A 17,603-nucleotide genomic window follows, 5' to 3' on the forward strand; every position below is an offset into this window, starting at 1 on the left:
TGTTCACAATGGCTATATGAGATATAATGGTGGTTATTGTAATGGATGATATGTGATGATGTGAGATTATTGTGTTGGTAATTTTTATTTGATGATTTGAGGTTATTGCGTTGGAAATTTTCATGTGATGTTGTGATTTTCCTTGTGTTTATTTTATATCTTGTGCAACTTGTCTTGCTGTTTCGGTAAACTTGATAATAGTCTGATCTATGTTAAAATTATAAGCCTGTGGCTATTGCCAGGCGGATTATGTTATTGGCACGTGAGCTGTCTGTACAGATGTGATATGAAATATGGGCACGAGAAACTAATACTACTAATATGTTTCGGCATTTCTCTAATGATATACACAACAAGAAACCCTCGATTCTTTCATTTGCTTTCAGGATTTTATGCTCTCGACACTTTTAAGGACTAATCTTTGATTCTCTTCATCATCTCAGCGAAGTCTTTCAATTTTGGGCAAGCTTTGCTCCCAATTTTTGCTTTAATCTTCTTCCAATTCTTTTCAAAATTTTCAATTTCATGGCTGAAATTCATAGTTATTTTTCTACTGTGTTCTTGTTTATCTACTCATCTCATTCCTTTTGTTTCTCTCTTTCATTCTTAAAATGTTCCTTTTGCATGATCTCTTTATTTTTCTTCAGATTTTCAAAGATTATTTTTTTCAATTCTTTATATCTTCTCAGCTAGATTTTTCGAATTTCAGGTATGATTTTTCTCAACTTTTGCCTCAATTTCTTCCAATTTCTCTTTAGACTTCAGAATTTTCATTCCTGGAATTCGTGGCTGATGTTTGTAATAGTGAAAGGGGTAGAGCTTCGGAAGGTTTGTTATGCGTAAAATGTAGTTGGTAGATCGAGATAGATTACGATGAACAAATAAATTATAGTAGTAATTTCATTTGCTTTTGACTTCTTTTTGAATTTCGAAAAATGTCCCTTCAAATTTTGATATATGGTTCATTTTTTCATTTTTAGTGATTAAAAAGGTAACTTTCTATTTTTATCTCCCGTCAATTCTTTCATTCACTCTTCTCTGTTACTATCTTTCGTAGAAGCTTTATTATAGCTATCGATTGATTGAAAAATTTATAATTATAAATGAGCATATTTTTAAAATATTCTGCTTCTTATTGTCACATTAGTTCTTTTTGAGTGAGTGCATTTTAATTGGTGTTACTTAAACTTCAGTATTCTTTGACCAAAGAGTGATTATCTAGGTTGAGAGAGGAGTCAATGTTGCTTAATCTCCTTTTTTTTTACACGATAAGAAAGAATTTGGGTTCACAATGCATCTTTATGCTCAACATGATGCACCAACCTCGGGAAGTTTTACTTCCAATCTACTTCCCGATGGTGCTTGCTCTAAGTCTCAGTTGAGAAGTTGGGCAGAGCTTACTCTAAATCTCGGTTGAGAACTCTGATTGCATGCATTCACAGTCAATTGATAATGATGTATTTGCAGTTATATGTAAGTTTGAATTTTACCTCTGTACGATTGATGTTTTCTTTAAGAAATACAACTAAGGAAGTTTTCATTGAAAACTTTTTGCATTACTTAATTAGTTTAACTTTTCAGCAGACAATTTGACAGAGATTATAAATTTTTGAGAGCTGAGTTAATTATGAATCATAGTTTTTGGGTTGGTGATATCTTCTGATATGATAAATTTATGATATGGGTGGCAAGGTTTTCACCTTTCCTCTTGCCTTGTAAGCTATAAATTTGTGACAGATTATTGTAAATTGGTATTATTATTAATTTTTGCCAAGAGCATTAAATTGAATCTCTTCTTGCTTTTCAGGAAAAAATGTACATATAGAGTGAGAATTTCACATATACCTATCGTTTCCTTGAAGTTGATTTACAAGGCATGTATCGAGTTTTTACGACCAGTATGAATGACTCCTTTACTTTTTATTATTTTGAGCTATCGGGAAGTTACTTTTACGCAAATAATTGTAGAAAAAAAGAATCTATCTGATAATCCTTTGTGACTTTCACTTGTTATTTTTCGAGTGCTGACAATTCTTTTAAAATTAAATAGACGGTAGAAAAGCAGTGCAATATGCCTTCTTATTACTGATGCACACCTTTAAAGAAAATAATACTTCTCATTTCCTTTTTAATGTTTGTGTTTGTATACCATTTAGAACTATATCGTGCATCGTTATTATGAGACAAATACTCTAGTGACTGCTAATGATTCTCCATGTAATTGAGGTTAGTTATTGGAACTACTAAGAGCTGGCTTTGTTTGTTGTTAAAATATTTTTGGGTAGTTTAGAAGACAACATTTGTGAAAAGGCTCAAGTGGAGCAATGTCTTATTGTCGAGTCACTGAGAAGAAGCCTACCAGATTATTGCGCTTCAACTACTTTATGAAGTCAAGGCAGTTAACCATCTTGATATGTTCCTTTATTTCATGTTCTTTTGGTTCATAGCTCTCAGCTTTAGTTGAATTTTAGAGCGTTGTCAAAACTGTTGAAACTACCAACATTTATTCATTTAAGTCTAGTCCCTAATTTGTCATTTTGGTCTGATATTCATGTCTCAGTACATGCTGGTTTGAACTGAGATCTTTTCCAGGATCAACAAGCATCAAACCTTAACGTACTGATAGCTTTTACACCTCAAGGAAGATAAATATGTTTGGTTAATTTAAGAGTTACACGCAGTTGGTGATTTGTCAAATCAAAAGCAAAATTCTTAATCTTCATATTAATACATCAAATAACTTCATTTTATCAGATGAATGGCCCTCAGAGTGTGAACCAAATCTTATAAGTTTTAATATTTGAAATACAATATCTCGTGATCTTCATGCATAATACACACCGAGATATGGATAGAACTATTATCTTATATGGCTTTTGAAAGAACCAAATAGAAAATGCTTATGGAGTTGAACTTTCTAATGTGTTTCTTTTTCATTTACATTTTCAACAGATCAATCATAAGAAAGTCTTTGTGTTGTGAATGACAGGTTTGGCGAGATCTAACTGCCAAATGATACTGGCTTATATATTTGCTAAATACCTCACTCCAAACCCATGTTTAGAGTATTTCAGTATTCCAAAGATCATCTCTTTGTCAAATTTTCCCATTTCTCCGATTAAAAGTTTACACTTCCTCTGCTTTTCTGTTTAGGTCATGTGCTCACTGTAACTTCCTATAATAAATCTCATCAACTCACCTCAAATAACTTGCTTCACCTGAAGAAATAGAACAATACAAATAACCATCATGTCAAGAGGGTAAAACTTGTCTAATCAATTTATTTAGTTGGTTCAACCAGGTCGTGTAACTAGCTTTGAATTTTTTTTTGGACTGTATCTGCTCCTTAGTTATTCAGTAAGTGTTTGTATATGAGCAGCCACACTTTTGTTGTATATTTTTTGCTATGCATCTACTTGATGCCATTTAATGAATTTATCTTACTTCATCAAAAAAAATAGGGTAAAACTACCCGGAACAAAGTTCTAAGAAATTAGAATTTTTTTCGGCACAACTCTAAGATATTAGAATATTGGATCTTTTATGAAAATGGATTGGCTTGGGATCTCGTGGATTGAATTGCGTATAGAATTTTGTGTCGATTGTATTACATTCTTTTTCAATACTTTAATGATTGATCAAGCCTGTTTGAAAGAAAGAACCACACAATAAGAAAGAAGTTTTATTACCTATTAGTTGCAAAGCTAATAACCTAAATCTTTAAAAAATTAGAGCATGACTTCCATATCTTTTTGAGGGATTACATGAAAAAAAAAACATATTTCTAAATGAAAGGACATGGAAGTTAGATAATGTAAGACCTGAAGGCATCACCCAAATCTGTTTTTGTCGATATCTTATCTTTGAGGAGCACTTCTTTGCAACAGTGTACTACTGAACTTTCACCTGGCTAAGTAAAACTTTTGGCTCGTTAACTTTTAGTTTGCAAATAATTCTACCTACAATTTAATCTGTGGAGCTTTTTTTTTTTTTTTTTGTGGCTAAAACTATTATATGGAATATTATTACGACATTCCTTGTATCACTGTTCTTATTGGATTGATTTGTTTTGAAGTTTCCCATGAGTGTGAGCACTTCTGGATCATTGTTCAGTTCTTCAAACTTATGAACTTGTTCAATTCTTTTATTTTGCAGAGGATAAGAACTAAGTGAAGCAATAACTTTCATATTTTTGGGATCTGGAACCTGTTGGAGCTCTGTCAACCACTGATGATCCAAGTTGCTTTTCCTATTTTTTGAGATTGAATTGTTAGGATGTTTTTCTTTTGTGCTTTAAAAAATCGATTCGACTTTTGACCAACGTTGAAGTCTTTTATCATTCTAGATTATCTTGATCATTCTCATCTTTCCTTTGACTTTCTAATTGCTGGAAAGATATGAACATTCTCAACTAAAGAATGCTTTCTTTTGGTTAAAATTTAATCCTCCATAAAAGTATGCATGAAAAATTATGTCAAAAACATCAGAGTTTAGTTTTGTTCTTCCATGTAATATAAGAAAGTTATCAAGGTTCAGATATCCACAAGTTTTCTATTTGTTTCTTGCGTCTTTGTATTTGCTAAGGATTATTTTATTCTTCGCTTTTGTGTGTTTCAACATAGTTATTTTTCACATGTCATATAACAATATAGTGCAGGATCTGACACAAGTAAAGAAAATTTAAAGTGTTGGACCCGTGCTAAACACAGGCAGAACTCATCTAGTTCTCTAGGCGTCTGAACTAAACGACTATATTAACCATATTAAGAAGTAAAAATTAGTGGAATCATTAACTAGTTGAACCCCGCCCTACTCAAAAAGTAAACAAGAAGAGAAAAAATAAAGATAATGAAAATTAGTGCAGCTGAAATAAAATATAGAAATACACGTCTCGCTAATAAGACAGCCCGCCAAAATCCAACAATCATACGGTGTCGTTTATCCTCTCCAAACATCTGTAAACCCTCCTAAAAATATGATCAGCATTCAGCTCCGTGTTCTGCTCACCGATTCTCTAAACCCCAAAACCCTAACCCAAACTCCGTAGAGAAAACATCTTCCGGCCGAGAGTACAAAGTGAAGGACATGTCTCAGGCCGATTTCGGCCGGTTAGAGATCGAGCTTGCGGAGGTCAAAATGCTCGGGCCCATGGCTTGCCGAGCGGAGTTTGGGCCTTCGCAACCAGAAGCGGAGCTAAGATTTTAAATGTATGAGTTCTGAATTTTAAGACAGGACAGCGATCTCAAATTAATATATAATAATAATAAGACAAAGAACGAGTACCAATATTTAATAATATATATTCAATAAGTAATGAACCATTTATATACAATATATGAATATCAATATTATCATACAATTGCATTGGACGACTTATCATATTTTATAGAACGATAATTGATAGCACCATTAGACACTTTCAAGTTTCAATTCCTTCCTTCTTTATATAATAAACTAAACAATCATTTAAAATATTATTATCACTTCTAGTCATTTTTAATAAATTTCATCAAAAAAAATCTTTTCATCGTTGAAATAGCGACAAATAATATCAAACTTAAACAAATAACTAAGTCTCCATATCTTGTGCATATTTGTTTTAATAATTCACTGCATATGATAGTAGATGCATAGAAAAGCTTTTTTGCTTTCCTTTACGTTTTTCTTATTGAAATGAATAAGGTTCTTTTTTAGCTAATATATGAAGAACGTTATCAAATGATGCAAAGTTCGCCAGTTTGATGCTGGCCCGAACAAATATTGCTATACGAAACGATTTTTTTTATAAGAAAAATTATTTGTAGTCTACTATTACAAATTGAATATCTCACTTTAGTTTGACCTTGCACCATAAAACGAACAAAAATAAAAATTGAAGATATAAATTGCTTAATATTTGTACATTAAACTTGTGAAGTCATGTATAAAAAACTATTATAAAAATTAGAAATAAAAAGAAGAAAGAAGAAGAAAGAATAGTTTGACCGTGACCAGATACTCTCTCATTCATTTTTCTTTTGATTTTGATAGGAAGAGTGGGCCTTCTCGGAGATTTTGTCTTTTTTTTTTCTTAGCCTTAATTGATTTGTCGTTCTTTTTCTTCAAATAAAAAAAAAAGAAAAGATGGAAAGCTTCGTTATAAGGAACAAAGTGAAAATGGGTTTCGCGAGACTCGATCTCGAGTGGGTGACTTCAGAACCCAAAGCCCTTACCACTGAGCAAAAAGGCTCGTTGCTTCTGGGTTCGGCGTTAAAGTATTATATAAGTTCCGTGAAATTTTCAATATAATTAGCGTACGGAGAAAAAGCCACTGGTTCGCCCGAAATCGCAACCGCTCAAAGGAGCCCGTATCACAGGCTCTCTTCATATGACCATTCAAACCGCCGTGCTTATTGAGACACTCACCGCCCTTGGTGCCACTGTTCGTTGGTGCTCTTGTAATATTTTCTCTACTCAGGACCACGCTGCTGCGGCAATTGCTCGTGACTCTGCCTCTGTCTTCGCCTGGAAAAGAGTAACCCTCCAGGTATATATATATATATATATATACACACACATCTTCTTTTCCGAAAAAAACAAAGGAACATTCATTTTCGGTGGCAGACATCATTTAATAAAAACGTACACGGAGTTAAACATGTTACTATAAGAGCATAAAAGCATGTTATTAAGGCCAAGACGAGCAAAAAACCCCAGTGGAATAGTGTGCACATAAGCTTGGTTTGGACACCACCTTAATAAATAAAAAACTCAAGGGCAAGACGAGTATGTTAACGTTCAATAATAGAGAGTTTCCAAATGTATAAAGGTATTGAGGTGTATTTTCTGGAAGGAAAGGTGAAAAGTATAATATAAAATGGAATAGAATGAATAAAGAGTATAAGTCTCCATGCTATATAATTAATACAGTATATGTTTTTTCTAAAATGTTTGAAAAAAATCCAAGACTAAGGAAACTTGTCTCACTCCGTAAATATACTTTGTTTGACACTATTTCGTTATTAGCTTGTTCGAAAAACAAAAGGGTACATTAGAAGCTTTTATAGCAACGCGAATGCTATGGCATGTTTAAAGGTCAAAGTTTCAAAAGTCTTCATTTTTGTATTACACTTTGTGTTAACTCAAACTATAACAAGCACCGTGAAACAGAGGGAGTAGTAATTAAGTCCATCCAAAGAGAACCTAAAAAGGGCCCTGGAGTGGGGTTCTGATCGAGGGCCCAATTTGATCGTAGATGATGGTGGAGACGCTACACTGCTGATCCACGAGGGTGTGAAAGCATAAGAAGAGTATGAAAAGACTGGAAAGGTTCCGGATCCAAGCTCAACTGACAATGCTGAGTTTCAGATTGTGTTGGGTATAATTAGGGATAGCCTGAAGGTGTTTATCAAGAAGTACCACAAGATGAAGGAGAGTTTGTTTGGAGTTTCGGAGGAGACCACCACTGGGGTGAAGAGGCTTTATCAGATGCAAGCTAATGGGTCCTTGTTCCCTGCTATCAATGTCAATGATTCATTTACCAAAAGCAAGGTACCACATTGTTGTGTTTTCCATTTTCATTTGCAGTTGTGATCTGATATTCAATATTTTGGACGCTTATGTTCACTTTTGAGTTAGCTAAACCATGTCATTGTCTTTTAGCTAGTGAATTAGTGTATCAAGTGTTGCATTATCTTCTTTGAGCTTTGATTTTTCAGTCTTAGGTTCTGGCTTTAATTTTAGGAATTTTGGATGAAAAGTAAGCAGCATTTGTAGATTGTAGAATGAGAGTGCTTGAATAGCAATTTGGAATAGTCAGTCCAGTACTCTAGATCAGTAGTGGTATTTTGCCTCTTGGTAATTACATCGCATGGCATGGTTTATGCTTGCTAGAACTTGGATAATGCTTGATCAAAATGCTTGGAATTTAGTAAAGTTGAAGTTTCATTAGGTGATTGGTTTAGCACATTTTTCTTTTTCTGTCGCCTACCTCATTGCTCTTGTTCCACTGGTAAGCACATTGTTCTTGTTCTGAGGAAAGTTGCTCTCCAAAAGTTTTTCAAATGAGTTTTCAATTGTGCATTAGTTTTCAGATTGCGGTAAGAGGGTATTATTACAGATTTTTATGTGTCACTACCGCAGCAGAACCTTTGTAGCATTGGAAGTCATTATCCTCTCGTTGGCTCCTTACATATGGAGCTTGACTAGTAATAGTTGTCTCAATGGTTCACATATCCAATGGGAACTGTTTTGTTTTCTTTCTCCTTTTATTATTTTGGCGGTCCTAGCTTTGTGATGTCTTGCTCTTTCACAAATCAGGCGATTGCTCAACTTGAGCTTTGGAATGAAAGGGCAACATGCAAATTGGAGAAGGTCTATGTTCTGCCAAAACACCTTGATGAAAAGGTTGTAGCCCTTCACCTCAGAAAGCTTGGAGCTAAGTTAACCAAGTTGACACCTGAGCAAGCTGCTTATATTAGAGTTCCAACGGAGGGTCCTTACAAGCCACCACATTATATGTACTGAGGATTGCAGGCATTTTTGGGGGTTATATTACATTGTTTCTGCCTATGTACTAGCTTACAAATTCGGTGTTTATGGCTAGTTAGTATTCTAAATGTCGGAATTCGGGATTTCTGTGTATCCTGTAGTGTTTCAAATAGTTGAATAGATTATGGAGTTCAATGCTAGACTAGACTATTTGGATATAATTGTCCTAAAAAATCTCCAACTGCTCCTAAAAATGCTAAATAAATGGTGCAAATAGAACGTGAGCATTCTCTATACTAATGTACCTCTCTATGCTCAAGAACAGCAAGGGCTCCTAGACGAGATTCCTCTATATAAATAACCATTCAAGAAGTGACATGACTAAATTAACAATCTCACTGCACACGGAAACCTATAAGCATTTTGCACTACATACTCCGCAGATGTCCTCTCATTCTCTGGAGAGGAAAAATGTAAATAGGTAATTGACATTGATGCATACCAACACAGCAAGGATTTTATAGAATTGTAGGCAGTAAATTTATCGAAGTCCTGATATTCGGAGGCCCTCAGCTAGCATGACCCTACGCTTAGCTCTGAAGTTAAAAGTAACGACATCAACAGCCTCTCCATTCTAATCGATGACAGGAGATGGAGGGAATTACTGATCTGTCTTGTCTTATTGATTCTTAAAATGAAGATAGATCTGTCTTTCCATTGTTGTAATCGACACTAACAATATGGTTTAAGGCTGTGGATGCTGCTTCAGTCTTGATATACGACAAATACACGCAATTACCAATTTCTACATGATACTTACAAGTTCACAGTATATAAGTTGATTGACAATGAATCAGTCTCAGTAATCAAACTGTGCACAGCATACCTAATCTGTATAGTGAACCGGGTCAAACGTTACTTGTATTCTACCAGAAACCCATAACTGGACAAAATTTATGCTTTTAGTTATGACTTATATCAGGTGATTAATTTGACTACAAAGGAAGGTCATAATTGACTTCAGACTATCATTCATTGTCATCTGAGACAAAATTTTCTATCTGTAAGAGAGGATCTAAAGCTCCAGATTGAAACTTCTCATTTTAGGTCAACAAAATAAAGATAGCTCCCGGTAAAGCCTCAACCTCCAAGAGCAAAAAGGATAGAGGCCCTACCCTCCATGGCTGGAATGGATAAAAAGCACAGCTAGATCACTCAACTCGACTCAACCCCCAGCACAGAGAGACTGGCTCCGTCTATCTGAACATAGTCTTGTGCCAATAGTATTTTGAAGGTTAACTAGACCATATTAGGCCGCTGAGGAAGCAGAAGATTATAGAACTTATCATGCAAGAAAAAGTGCTTCCCCTTGCTATCAACAGCTTTCTTCCACCCACACCATCCACCATTTACTATTTTCTTGATATCATCATTACCAGTATAATGAGGATCCAGTATAAGGAAAGCACAATCTCCAGTTGCATCATTATAATCCACGCCAAGGAGAGTGTATGCAAGAACACCACCACCTGCAAGCATGGTAAAATGCTAAGCAAGTAGTGTTTAACGAACAAATTTATACAGAAGCAGGAATCACAAAGACCACTCCATTTACAGCCCTACGCATATTACAATAACTGCAAGACCTACCAATCATGACTGGTGTTCCTTGATTCTCAAAATGCAATGCCAACTCTCGACACTTTTCAGGAAGCTCAGCTCCAGATCTTACATTTATGATTTTGCAACTAACCTATCCACAATAGTAATTTAAGGTCAAACATGTTTATAAAGCAACGAAATATTACAAACCGGTTGAAAGTTCAAAGTGGAGTAAATCTGACAGCTAAAGAATGAAAAGGATAGTCAAAAGCATAAAATTCATCTAAACCAAAGCTCACTAGGTATTTTTATAAACACTTCTAGATAGGTTCAAACTTACTCCAATTAGTTTATCCAAGACAAAACTGAGTTCAATGGCTCCAATCCATTCACGTGACCCTATAAATGAAGGATCTTTGTCACCAATCTCTACAAGTGCCTGCTGTATTTCCCTGGAAGAATAAGCAATTCAGTTTCAGAACAATATAAATTTACTGAAGAAATCTTCATTTATGACTAAAGCACATATTACAGAGTGATTACTATCAGAATGTGCACTTCATAAGAATAGGATAAATTTTCTGATAATATTTTATGACTACTATCAGAATGTGCACATATGCTGGTGCTTTTCAGTAGAAAAACCTTGGTTGTAATCTTAACCATGATTTATGTTGCTCTGCGCAATAGATGGTACTCCTTGTGTTCTGTTTGTTTTCACTGCAAAGTAGCCACTGATGTTAAAATGTCTGAGTTGCTGAAGGCAGACCTGTTATGATTATATGTACTATTTATAAAGAAAGAATAGGTGTGCCTTTGAGGGAACAGCGATGCTATCTGCAAGATAACAAGTCACATTTTACTTGCTTGTACAGTGGAAAGAGGCTATACCCTAGTATGTGGATTTCTTAGGCTCCTCCTTTTATTCTCTCTTTTGAATCATCCTTGGTTCATAAAATGTTTGAATTACAATTTTCATCAGATCAGTGAGGCCGTATTTCAGTGCTCTAATTAAGCTATCCCTTTTGAAGCTATTGCAACTGGAGTCTGCTTACTTTTATATCTAGCAGTCTCTTGTTTTAAAAAGAGGGAGCTGCGAACCAAGGAGAAAAACACTGAGCAAGCCAAGAATCACATGCATGTACAAAGTATTATTAACCTAAAGGCATCACAAAAAGTACGGTCAGTTAAACCAATCACATATTAAAAGAAAGGTATTTTAATCACTGTAGCTAAAGAAGCTACACGATACCTGTGTGATGGGACATCAATCGAAGTGTAATTTTGCAACTTGAACCAAGAAATGATTGTCTGCAGAGAGCGGTAAGCACAGCCCCACCCCTGTGAGGTATATAATGTTACTATAAATATAATTTTGACTAAAAAATAAGCTAACTGACTCAGTATAGTTCAATCCGACAGTATCACATGCAATTAGATAAAAATCTAAAACAAGAAAGTGGAAGTGAAAGAAAAACTTTAGAACCAAGGAAACCAAATATAAAAAAACTGAGAAGTACAAACATATGAACATTTGCAAACAATGAACGGTAAAGATATATCTGGAGCCAAAAAATACAGAAAGCAAATTGCATAACAATGTTGAGCTAAAACAACATATTAGGGTGCACAGTAAAAGATTTAACCTACAGAGCCTTCAGAACGAAAATTTATTACCGAGTCATCAAGTCCCTCATGGAGGTAATGGTAGTACTCATAAGAACCTTGAACCAGAGAGGAGACACCTCCAGAAACTGCAGAGTGTCTGACGATGTTAGCACAAGAAAAATTATAATTCTGTACTGGGTGGAGAAAAGAAGAAACACATAACTACTCACCACCACTACATGGAATCCCCAAATGTGCATCCTTAAGCAAAGAAGAGCCTGATAAGGCCATGAAATGATGGAGATCTTCCCAAGCATGAGCAAAGAGCCATGTTAAACATATGTATATATAATATTGACGCTTTACCTTTCTGGACTGAGCTGCCAGTATTCTTCTTCCCTACTAGATCAATAGCATTTGAAATTCTAAGAAGAGGGCGATCAAAAGGTAACCCAAGTCTCAAATGGAGGGATCTTCTTGTTTCAACTGCCATAAAACAAGCTTCAGTGTGTGAGACACATTTGTTTAGCTGAACGACAATAATTCACAGTTATCCCAAGCTTCAAGTGACTTCACCTTGCTTCAGTTCTGTCTCACCATAACTAAGTTCATACAAGACTGTAATCGGATGTAAAAGTCCTGGAGGAAGGAAGTGATATGGATGCCACTGCAAGAAAATTAACAGAAGCACCAGTTAACTTCTGGGACTGAAATGCGTGGAAATTCATGAGTGTCGCTAGTTTAGCATGGTAAAACAGAAAAAAGTCGTTTGAAGGTACATGTAAATTCATAAGCTTAAATGAATAACAAATTCTTTTTCAAAGAAAAGTGTTGTTACTCACAATCACAAGCAAAATTAAGTGAAGGACTCCGAAGTACCATAGAAGATCCACAATACAATAATAAGGATAGAACTAGATGAAGTAAAACCAAAAATGTCCGTGCAAATGCTATCCATAAACCACTTTCCTTTCCCCTCTTTGTTATTTATCTTCTCCCTTGGACCAGTGTACCGTACGTGGCAATCTATGGACATACTGCCCAGTATACTCTGTAAGTTCCTCTATACTTAACACTTATATCCTCATATTTCTCCAACCTACTTTTTTAGCCGTCACTTCTATTTCAGAAATTTCAACTTATAATAGACAACTAAGAATCCAGAGTCCTACAGAAAAACTCAATAGAGAATTTCCAAAAACACTGTAACTTCTTACTGAAGTTTGGTTTGAACCATGCAAAAATGATTAGACAGCAGAAATTTCCAAGAAGACAACAACCCATACCGTATAGCTTTGAGTCATGGAGTTTGATGTTACAGGAATTCATTTATTTACCAACTCTAAAGGAAGTCCAAGTTTACGAGATAGGACAGAAAGGAATAGAAGATGTTTTGAGGGTTTAGCAACTCCAAATTACACCTTGAAGGCTAATTGTATAGTTTTGTTATATAGCTGGAGTAACCTCTCTCCTACATTGTTGTCAAAGGCGTGCTTAAGCCCTGAAGCGAGACTCAAAACATGTTGAGCGCTTCGCCTCACTTTGTGTGCGCTTTAGTGTCGCATCAAGGCTTTAAGGCATATTTTTCCTTGCCAATGAGTGTAATCCTGAAAAGGCGACATTAAACAATTGATGTTTAACATTAAACAATTGATGTTTCACTTTCTCGTAAATATTTTTCAATTTCTTTGTCCATATATTTGTTATTCATGCTTATAATAATTAGTCTTGGACTACATATACATATTTTTACTTTTTCTCCAGTTGCGCCTTTTTCATTAAAGCCCACGCTTTATTTGTGCTTTGCGCTTAAAGCCCCAATGGACCTTAAAGCTTTTTTGCGCTTTTCGCCTTTGATAACACTGCTCCCCTATAAGATCCCCTGAATTATTTTTGAATTTTGTTAGCTCCCTAACACTAGCATAGGACCATCTGTAGAGCTAACATATCATCTTTTGTATTAGCACCCGGACAGTGCTCTTTTGCATCTTCTTGATGCTTTTTATAATATCTCTTACTTCATCGAAAAAAAAAAAAAACAAGATAGGACATCTCCCTTGATTGCATATTTTATAGCTCTGTCCACACAATCTGTCCTAGTTAAACATTACTCCTAACACTGACTAAACATATTATGTGATGAATCAAACCGACCCACACCCCGAACAACACCAACCCCATATTAAAAAGAAGAGAAGAACAAAGACTTGAAATTGGTAATAATACAACAGTGGATCACCCAGCAATTCGGTTTTCAAGCAAAGTTGAATATGGCAGGAGAAATGACATAATGGTCTCACCTCCGGATGCCCCTTTAAGAGGTCAGGCATGATAACTTTCCTCATTGAGTGTAACTGGTCAAGTAGTGCAGGGATGACCAACTTTGATACGCTATAAGCCAGCGATAGATCTTTTGCCGCATAACAAAGCACTTCAAGTTTATGGCCTATGACCAGAAGTTCAGTTTCCTGGGTGGCTGAAAGAAAAGAAGTCACTAACTGATCAGGGGAGACAAACTTGACCGAGTTATTTTCATCCATATGATAGCACAATAGCATAATAAATATTAAATAAAAGAAATACAAGCCAGAATTATCCATCAAAAGATCATACCTGGATAATATTCAGCAATAGGTGCAGAAGGTTTTGCAGAATTTATTGATTTATTAAGCAGAAAGCTTACTTGGATTTTATCTGCATTCTAAGCAGCAAACATTTTAATACAGTTGTATACCAGCCCACAACAAATTGAAGTAAATTAATTATTACAATTTTCAATTTAAAAAACTGAATTTTGATGGACTCAAGAAATCATATTTGAACTTTGACTATAATAGAATTTGAAATTTGAGGTGAAATATACCTCTATTGAAGAAAATGAGGTAATATCTTTACTCATTGAAAAGAAGTATGAACATAACAAAGCTTTCGTATCAGAATCTTTAAGTTCAGAGGAAGAATTTGAACTATATGTGTTCAGGTCTGAACCACGAAGAACGATAGCACCACTTGAAGTTTCAGCTAAAGCTTCTATTAGGCAAGTAACTTGTGGGTCTTTGAATTTACTAGCAACAGCTTCAGCTGCACGCATATATATCTCATGTACATCTGCAAACAAAACAAGTTTTAGTCAGCAACTAGGAACTGTATGGCTATGCATGCATATCTTACACACACTACTAATTCTGATATATAATGTAGGAAAGCAAAGCCTTGAAAGATTGATTAGATTGTGATTCATAATGATCTTTGTAAGGTACTGAGAAAAGTTGTACTATTAAATACAGAAAATACATAAAGACAACAGATCTCTTCATTTAGATCATCTTCATGTACACATCCTTTGATTGGAAACTCATAACAATGAAAGTAAAAGATTGAACATGATTACAGAGTAATCACGTCTTGGTTGCCTAATCATTCTAGCTATTGGTCAACTAGAAACCATATACGAGATGCCACAAAAACACTATTTGTATTATGATTTTGGCAATTCTTGCTATGTGACAGGAGTCATTATAATTCTGGACTTACAGTATCAACACTAAAAAGATGGTATTCCTTGACAATTCTTTCTTGCTTTGGTTATTATTACTTATTAATATTAGTTTTCCACATGCTTCTCATTCACCCTCATTAAAGGTATCACTGAATGATCAAATTTGGATTCTCAACAGATAAAGACTTAAGAAGAATCTCGCATTACTAATCCACAACTAAACTGGTGGAGTTGCTTATTTTTGTGACTTGGCCAGAAACAAGAGTCCATTTTCACGTTATCAGAATGCAAAAATCATTAAGTTTGTGGAATAGAGCCCCATTAAGCGTTCGTACAGCAATGCTGCAAGAACATCCATTAAACAACGCCACAAAGAAGCTCCAAAAATAATGTTACAAGAAATAACAAATACCAGGCAAGACAAGAGTGGGTTGCTCTAGTGGTGAGCACCCTCCACTTCCAACCAAGAGGTTGTGAGTTCGAGTCACCCCAAGAGCAAGGTGGGGAGTTCTTGGAGGGAGGGAGCCGAGGTTCTATCGGAAACAGCCTCTCTACCCCAGGGTAGGCGTACACACTACCCTCCCCAGACCCCACTAGGGGATTATACTGGGTTGTTGTTGTTGTATCTTATTTTTTCTCTTTCATGCTGCAAATGTTTTTTCCAATGCAATGGTAGTGCACCTATCAGTAAAACGATTTAGTGAGGCTGGGATATTGCTCATAATGGGAAAGGGCCTGAACATCATAAGTTGCTCCTGCATTCCTTTTTAACTGACCTCTATTTTTCTCATATTAAAGTAGCTCTTGTTCTTTTCCGAAACACTCTTCAACCTTCAACTCTTCCATTTCCAATTTTGTAAAATCTACTGTTTGTTAATATCCAGCTCTATATAAATTTACCATTAAGTCATTCAAACACGATCAAATTTCATGACTATAAAGTATAAACAGCCAATATCAGGAGACATTTAACGCCAATAATTCTACCAATACTCACTCTGAGCTTCTGAATTTAAGTAAAAAGGAAAAGTACAATAGAAAACATAGTACACCAAATTGTCCAGCAAGTGGCTAGAATAACTTGATTTTGACAGAATTTAGCACTATCCAGCAGTGGCGGAGCCACATGCTCCAAGGGGTCCGCCGGAAAATTAATAATAGGCCAAAATGTTTCTTTATATATATATATACTATGTGTTGAATTTCTATGACTTCTTCATATGTTTACTTCTTTCAAATTTTGACACCCCTTAGTGAAAATCTTGTCTCAGCTATCGCTATCGAGTAAAAGCATTACTAAGTTAAACAAATAGAAAGATGAAAGAGCTATGAACTTATGCAGGAATAAAAATTAAGGAAGCACTTACCATCAGGGTTACTAGTATTATAATACAGAGGCAATTTTACATGAAGAGCACACCGAAGCAAACAGCCTCTTTCCCAAATATACTTTTCAGGCTTGTCTTCGTACATAATGGAACTAACACTCTGAAGACTGCCCAATTTTCCATCCTTCGACACGAAAAAACGAACATCATTAGCGCTATTTAAATCCACCACAGCACCGACCAGCTCCAGATTGCCCAAATTTTCATCACTCGACAAACTTTTCTTCAAATTACAAGCTGCATTAATCGCCTCCCCGGCGATTTTGTCCAAATTTCCGTCATTTTCGACAATTAAAGCTCCAATAACTTCAAAACCCTTCGGAAGCAGTGTTCTTATATCATCTTTCAATTAAAAAAAAGAGTAAATAATTAAAATCTTACACAAAAAGAAAGCCGATGAATTGAATTCGCTGAAATTAGACTTCGTTGACTACCTGATTCTTTGGAGAAATCCGGAGATAGAGGATTGGAGGGGGTAGTGTGGATACATCGGAAGGTAGAGATAATGGTATGGCGAGGGAAGAATGGAGAGCCGATGAGCCATTGAAGACCCGATTCATTCTTGATAATCTGGAGCCTCCGGCAGAGGATCCGAATAGTCGGGTCTTGGGTTTCGCTAACCATTGATTTAGATTGAGGTTGCGATTCGGGCTTCGTCTACCGGCGTTCAACTGAGCAGCAAGCCGAAGTACTAACAATACAACGAGGGTGTTTGGATGGGATTAAAAGCTTTTAAGCACCTTTTTATTTTATCCTTTTTATTTTATGGAGTGTTTGGTAAAATAAAAAGCTACTTAAAAAAGTTAAAATGTGCTTAAAAAAAGTCAAAAACAACTGACCCCAACTTTTCTAATTTTGGCTTAAAAGTCATTTTAGTTTGACCAATAAAATTACTATATTATCGATTATAAATTTTTATTATACCAAAATTACCCTAAGACATATAATATAAATTTTTACTAAAATTGATATGCATTACTCTAGATTCTAGAATGAATCAAATATCTTAATGAATTACTCTTCTGAACAGCTCCATT

At 35.2% G+C, this 17,603-nt stretch overlaps 1 protein-coding gene and 2 long non-coding RNA genes across 7 annotated transcripts; 2 read left to right on the plus strand and 1 right to left on the minus strand.

Annotated features, from left to right (window-relative positions):
- The first annotated feature begins 336 nt into the window (after nucleotides 1–336).
- On the plus strand, nucleotides 337–4,539 carry LOC138907147 (uncharacterized). 2 transcript variants are annotated; one of them, XR_011414904.1, is made up of 2 exons: nucleotides 337–828; nucleotides 1,808–4,539. It is a non-coding gene; the product is annotated as an uncharacterized lncRNA (long non-coding RNA). The 2 variants fall into 2 exon arrangements; XR_011414903.1 differs by having other exon boundaries at nucleotides 337–709.
- Nucleotides 4,540–6,299: 1,760 nt separating this feature from the next.
- Nucleotides 6,300–8,690, plus strand: LOC104114820 (uncharacterized). The gene is made up of 3 exons (XR_011414906.1): nucleotides 6,300–6,526; nucleotides 7,150–7,530; nucleotides 8,299–8,690. It is a non-coding gene; the product is annotated as an uncharacterized lncRNA (long non-coding RNA).
- Nucleotides 8,691–9,292: 602 nt separating this feature from the next.
- Nucleotides 9,293–17,291, minus strand: LOC104114818 (probable Ufm1-specific protease). 4 transcript variants are annotated; one of them, XR_011414905.1, is made up of 14 exons: nucleotides 17,001–17,291; nucleotides 16,546–16,908; nucleotides 14,543–14,787; nucleotides 14,293–14,380; nucleotides 13,980–14,155; nucleotides 12,256–12,346; nucleotides 12,046–12,165; nucleotides 11,910–11,957; nucleotides 11,749–11,825; nucleotides 11,324–11,412; nucleotides 11,127–11,164; nucleotides 10,412–10,523; nucleotides 10,120–10,222; nucleotides 9,293–9,998 (listed from the first exon to the last, which is right to left on the minus strand). XR_011414905.1 is itself a non-coding variant. In XM_033660924.2 (13 exons), exons 1-13 carry the CDS (start codon nucleotides 17,188–17,190, stop codon nucleotides 9,769–9,771), a joined length of 1,932 nt encoding a protein of 643 aa, XP_033516815.1. In that variant the 5' UTR covers nucleotides 17,191–17,290; the 3' UTR covers nucleotides 9,293–9,768. The 4 variants fall into 4 exon arrangements, 3 of the variants coding, with proteins under 3 accessions (XP_033516815.1, XP_033516816.1, XP_033516817.1); XM_033660924.2 differs by lacking the exon at nucleotides 11,127–11,164 and having other exon boundaries at nucleotides 17,001–17,290; XM_033660925.2 differs by lacking the exons at nucleotides 9,293–9,998; nucleotides 10,120–10,222 and adding an exon at nucleotides 10,717–10,791.
- Between the last annotated feature and the right edge of the window lie 312 nt (nucleotides 17,292–17,603).

Source organism: Nicotiana tomentosiformis, chromosome 3 (genome assembly GCF_000390325.3).
Source record: "Nicotiana tomentosiformis chromosome 3, ASM39032v3, whole genome shotgun sequence".
Lineage (NCBI taxonomy): Eukaryota > Viridiplantae > Streptophyta > Magnoliopsida > Solanales > Solanaceae > Nicotiana > Nicotiana tomentosiformis.

Excerpts from the sequence above, each read along its gene's own strand:
- LOC104114818 (XM_033660924.2), bottom strand. The coding sequence starts at position 17,190 with ATGGTTAGCGAAACCCAAGACCCGACTATTCGGATCCTCTGCCGGAGG. Across the intron at positions 14,788-16,545 it reads TAATACTAGTAACCCTGATG|ATGTACATGAGATATATATG; the intron begins GTAAGTGCTTCC and ends TTTTGTTTGCAG. Across the intron at positions 14,156-14,292 it reads TATTGCTGAATATTATCCAG|CCACCCAGGAAACTGAACTT; the intron begins GTATGATCTTTT and ends CTTTTCTTTCAG.